Source organism: Dendrobium catenatum, unplaced genomic scaffold (assembly GCF_001605985.2).
Source record: "Dendrobium catenatum unplaced genomic scaffold, ASM160598v2 fragScaff_scaffold_743, whole genome shotgun sequence".
NCBI classification, from domain to species: domain Eukaryota; kingdom Viridiplantae; phylum Streptophyta; class Magnoliopsida; order Asparagales; family Orchidaceae; genus Dendrobium; species Dendrobium catenatum.
Genome location: NW_021319205.1, coordinates 1,009,686 through 1,015,379, shown reverse-complemented (window position 1 = coordinate 1,015,379; position 5,694 = coordinate 1,009,686). Strand labels below are relative to the sequence as shown.

The 5,694-nt window shown below is 35.5% G+C and overlaps 1 protein-coding gene across 1 annotated transcript; it reads left to right on the top strand.

Moving 5' to 3' along the window:
• Positions 1 to 1,497: 1,497 nt before the first annotated feature.
• On the top strand, positions 1,498 to 3,534 carry LOC110108460 (dof zinc finger protein DOF5.1). Its single transcript, XM_020839111.2, has 2 exons — positions 1,498 to 1,886; positions 2,116 to 3,534. The coding sequence occupies exons 1-2, from the start codon at positions 1,836 to 1,838 to the stop codon at positions 3,073 to 3,075; spliced, it is 1,011 nt and encodes a 336-aa protein (XP_020694770.1). The 5' UTR covers positions 1,498 to 1,835; the 3' UTR covers positions 3,076 to 3,534.
• Positions 3,535 to 5,694: the final 2,160 nt, after the last annotated feature.

The window sequence follows — 5,694 nt, the reverse complement described above, 5'->3', positions numbered from 1 at the left end:
AAAAAAAAAAAAAAAAAAAAAAAACAAAAAAAAACAAACAAAAAAAAAAAAAAAAATATTGATTAGGAGTTATAAGGGTTGACTGATTGGAAGTTATAAGTGCAGGAGTAAGATACCCTTAAGATACACTCATTAAATATTTGAATAATGATACTGATACTGCTTTGAATATTGTACTGATATTATGACTGACACTAATACTTTTTATTATCTTTAATAAAATTTAACTTTATTAATCACGATATTAATAATTTTTTTGTCATTAGTACTGTTGACAATTACTGATACTGTGATTGATGCTGCAATGGATTAAGATATATCAATTTATTAATGAATTGCAATTAAATTAGAAACATCTTATTTTCATATCTACACTACCAATAAAATTAAAATAAAATTATTATAATTCAAATATAACAATATCTATATTATAGTAATGAAGGTTGGCATATTAAACTTATAATGACTCATGAAATATTTCTTATCGAAGATAAAGTATAGGCTATTATACTACATATGATTAAGGCTAGTTAATTTTTTATATCTTTATTTGCTGGATCTAATAATGATTCTATGTTGGAGAACTTTGACTTCTATAGACAACATATTAATAGAGGTTATGAAAAAGACCAAAAAAGTTATGAGAAGTGCTCTTATTATATTAAATTTTCTTCTAAATCCCTCAAGTTATATGCTGCTTTAGAATGAGAATCAAATGATGGCTAGGCTTAGCCCTCAAAATTTTCTTTTGGATTGGCCTAAATTTTTATTGAGTATTCTACATACACCAATGATTTATCATGCCATTCATGTTCAAGAAAAAAATCTTTCATATTTGTTGATCAAGTAAATAGGATGGTGGTCTTAAGCTCCTATGTTAACATAATTATTGTCGCTCATACTGGCATGGTAATAATTTTTTGAAATATATGAATGCATTTGATCAATAATTTTCATATATAAATCAGAATCAATGGAAAATTTTCATGTTTTATAATCGAGTGCCTTTGTTAAAGTTAAATGCAACTTCCCAAATTTTTATTAGGAAAAAAAAATGAAAATCTTCCTAATTAAATATTACTTAGAATGTAAAATATTTTATTTTGAAATATTAAAATTTATATAAAATTATAAGATCTATTTTACAAGAAAAATAATTTACATGGTCATAGATAATTATTTCCTACAGTAAATTGATTTTTATAACTTTTGTTAAAGTTAAATGCAACTTCCCAAATTTTTATTAGGAAAAAAAAATGAAAATCTTCCTAATTAAATATTACTTAGAATGTAAAATATTTTATTTTGAAATATTAAAATTTATATAAAATTATAAGATCTATTTTACAAGAAAAATAATTTACATGGTCATAGATAATTATTTCCTACAGTAAATTGATTTTTATAAAAAGAAAATAAAAAGTAGGGTGAGCTAAATTTAATAATGTATGTTCTGAGCTAATTTTTTCCCCTAACTATTAGGGCTCCCCATCCGCTTCCCTCTCTCTCTCTCTCTCTCAACCCCACTCCCAACTTTTATATGTAGGAGCAACCATCCACTAATTAATCTCCTACCACTGCTCCGTATAGCAGCCCACAGAGAATCTTAGTGGCTAAGAAACTCGACGTCTTCTTCATCCTACTTTCTCCTACTCCTCCCAGTTCTCTCAGTCACTCGCAATCTCCTCTTCTACCTTACCAAAGAAAAGCTTAAGGAATTCCTCTCATCGTTCATGAAGAAACAGAGCCTCTTCTTTCTCATATCCCCACTTATTCTCCTCTCTAGCCGCTTCAGCTTCATATAACGAGTCAAAAAGGAATCGAAGAAACCAGCCATGGTGTTTTCATCGCTTCCCATCTATCTCGATCCACCCAACTGGAGCCAGGTAAGCTCTCTCTATCTCCTTCTTCTCCTCTTCCTCATCTCCCCCCTTCTTTTCATCTAATTTCTCTTCCTTCTTTCCCATCCTTTTTCTTATAACACATAGCTTCTTCATGAAAAAAGCAAAGTAAAAAAGAGGAAGGTTTCAGAAAATATTCCTTCCCAACCTTTAATTCCCTTCAAAACTATTCTTGAATATACTATTTTAATTCATGTTCTCTTCCTATATGCAGCAAACATCTCACCAACCACCGAGCACCACCACCATCAGCCACCCCCCTCAACTCTCCTCGTTGATGGCTGACCCACCTCCGCATCCTATTGGTCTCCCTGGCCCGACCCGCCCAGTCTCCATGGCCGAACGAGCTCGCCTAGCCAAAATTCCCCAACCTGAACCAGCCCTCAAGTGCCCTCGCTGCGACTCCACCAACACCAAATTCTGCTACTTCAACAACTACTCTCTCTCACAACCCCGACACTTCTGCAAGACTTGCAGGCGTTACTGGACCCGCGGAGGCGCCCTTCGTAACGTCCCCGTTGGCGGCGGATGCCGCCGCAACAAGAGAACAAAAGCCGGTTCCACCTCATCCAAAACCTCCTTTTCAGCCGGGGCTTCGTCCTCCACTGCCACTGCTAGCATGAACTCAACAACCATCCTTCCACCGCCGCCGCCTCCTCAACTCCCTTTCATGACACACTTTCAACCACTCAGCGACTACTCCACCACCAATATCGGCCTCGGTTTCACCGGAATTCATCCGTTGGATTCAGTTGATTACCAAATTGGGAGCAGCGGCGGCGGTGGAGTTGGTCTGGAGCAGTGGAGGATGCAACAGATGCAGCAGTTTCCTTTCATGGGTGGGCTTGACGCTTCTTCCACGGCACCGGCAACGGTTGCTGGGCTTTTTCCTTTTGATGGTGAAAGTAGTGGAAATGATCATCAAGGGTATTCAACTGGTCGAATGCTCACTAAAGCTTCTAGCTCCGGGATTATTTCTCAACTGGCTTCTGTGAAGATGGAGGATAGTTCTCATGGGATAAATTTACAAAGGCAGTATTTGGGTGTTACTGGAAATGATCAGTATTGGGATGGAAATGGCGACGGTGGTGCAAGCGTCGGTAATGGTGGTGGCAGTGGCTGGTTGGGAGACCTTTCGGGATTCAATTCCTCGTCTTCCGGCAACATATTGTGACTTGTGAGTTCATTTACAACCCAAGAAGCACAATTCTATTGATTTGCTTCGAACATTAAAGCTGTGGTGATACTTGGGAGGAAAAGATTACAATCTTTCAAGAACAATATTATTATGATCAAGTATAACTAGACCATGATCATATATAGGTAGGCTTCTTTGTTTTGAGTTCCTTTGGGTGGTGTTTAATTTACCTTTTTTTTTTTTTGGCTATTTTTACTCCTTCTGCTGTATCTCTTCATAGGATGGTTACTTAATGTGGTGCATGAGAACTATATTTATGCATGGTATAAACTAGGTAAAGTGTGTCTTGAGTAATTAGTATCCTTCCTGTACTTAACAATACCGTAAGCGTTTGTTCTTGCTTAAGTACAGTGTTGTAGAAAGTTGCACATTTAACTGTTTGAACGTTATAATTATCAAAATGCAGTTCCATGCATATATTTTTAGGTTGTTTTAGCAATTCTGTATTAGTTCTCTTATTTACCATTGTATCTGTGCTGTTTTCGTTCCTAAATATTAATCTCTTAAGTGGTCTGAGAGCTCACTTGATAGAGAAATGTGGTAAATGCATAATTACGTACTGATAAAGCATAATTATGTAGCTTAAAACGCATATATTGAAGAAGAAATAGATTTCTTATCTGAAGATTATGATATGATTCAAGCAAGAGAGCTGATAAAGAGAATAACTATATAGAATCATCTTTTGGGAAATATATATAGTTATAATATATTTCATGCAGGCTAAAGTTGTGATGAAATATTATTTCTCATCTTTTGAGAGAGTCTGGAAGAACAAACATTGCACTTTTGACCAAGATTCTGTGCATGACTTCAAGTGCATCAATTCCTTGGTTCCTATGTACTTCATGTTTATCAGGTAGAACTAGCTAGAACGGGGGGTGGCCAATTTCTAACTCCAATGAAAGCTCTTTCATCCGCCTTGAAGATTGGAAAACATTTATATATATTGATTAAATACAAGGACTATCACATCGATCTTCTCATTTTCTTCTCTTTGTCATAGCCATCATGTATATATCGACAATCCAAGCCTTTCTGTTATAATGCCCAGCTAGCTACTTACCGTTCTTTTTTTTTTTTTTCTGATATCAAGCGTCACATTTATATTTGAACAATGGCTAGTAAAAACTTGTCTATTTTCTGTTCCTAGAAAGACAAAGATCTATGGCTTCCACTGTAATATTATAAAAATAATATTCACATTATCAACAAAAGGAAATTAAACCAACTGTTTCCAGTAGGAAAAATTATTAGACATGCAAAATAAACGTAGAAACAAACATGTCTGTCGATTTTGCACCAAATAATAGACAGAAAAAAAATGTACTTCGTGTTTTCGATCAGCTAATAATTTATGTTCGAAGAGACAAGCTGCTCTGAAATAAAGGTGATCTATGGATGAATGTATGGTTAAAAAAGGGGGAAGGGAAATGCAGAGGGAAAATATTTGCAGGAGTAACAGAAGGAAGAAGCTGAAAAAGAAGGAGAGAGGAAAAGATGAAATCCCTTGAACACCCTTGTTTGTTTAAGTGTCCTTGTCTCAGGGAATCTGCCCTTTCGTCTGCTTTCGCAAGGACCAAGGTGACAACAGTACGCTCTCATGGAGGAGAATAAAGCAAACCACAGACTCTCTCTCTCTCTCTCTCTCTCCTATAGCCCCCAACAGCTCATGTAGCCATGAAAAGAAAGATAGCATTCTCCTCTTTGGTTCTCCTCACCAGATGACAAGATAATTATTGTTGAGCTGTTCCATGAAAGATAAAAAGATGCAAGAGAGAGATTGTAGGATTGCTAGGACTGCGAGAGAAGGGCTCGGAATTCCATGCATATGTAGATCCTATCAATGCCTTCCACTGGTATAGGCTGCAACATTAAAGGCACATGGCCACAATAGTTAAAAAGAAAAGTATATATAATAAGTGGATGCAACGCTTGCCATTAAAAAATAATAAACAAAATTCTTATTTTCACACAACTCACTTCATATTTAATAATATTAATATAAAAATTTGTAATTTTGATCAACCATATATCTTGTCACATACAGATCAATCATAATACAAAATGTAAATTTTTCTTCTTTTTTGAAATAACCATTGCTCTAATTAGGGAAAAAAATTATATTTGAAGTCTAATAATCTTTTATATTGAGGTGATATTATGAAAAAATACAAAGAATGAGGTCCCTCTTTCTCTCTCTATCTCTAATGGCGCACACAAACTAGTACTCTCTCTCTCTCTCTCTAAAATGGTGCAGTGGGTCTATAGGGAGGCATGCAGCTTTAGCTTTACTGAATGGGGACGTCCTTGAGGAGTAACCTTTATCTGATAACAAATTTGAAGACTCTTCTTGGCTTCATATTTCTTTCCCCGGTCCTTCGTGGAAGAGGAAGAAGGGGCCCGACAGATATATTCCATGCTGCATGCCTCACGTTCGGTCACATGAGCTCAATCATGGCTGAAACAATTTAAGTCATCACCCAGATTTTAATTTTTATGCAGGAACTATATATTTATAGTCGATTTATTTAAAAAGATGCCGAAATGGCATGTTGGTTATAGTAGATTAATCTATTCGAGGGCATATTATGT

Coding starts and splice junctions, on each gene's coding strand:
- LOC110108460 (XM_020839111.2), top strand. CDS start 1,836: ATGGTGTTTTCATCGCTTCCCATCTATCTCGATCCACCCAACTGGAGC. Junction 1,887..2,115: donor ATCCACCCAACTGGAGCCAG/GTAAGCTCTCTC, acceptor TCCTATATGCAG/CAAACATCTCACCAACCACC.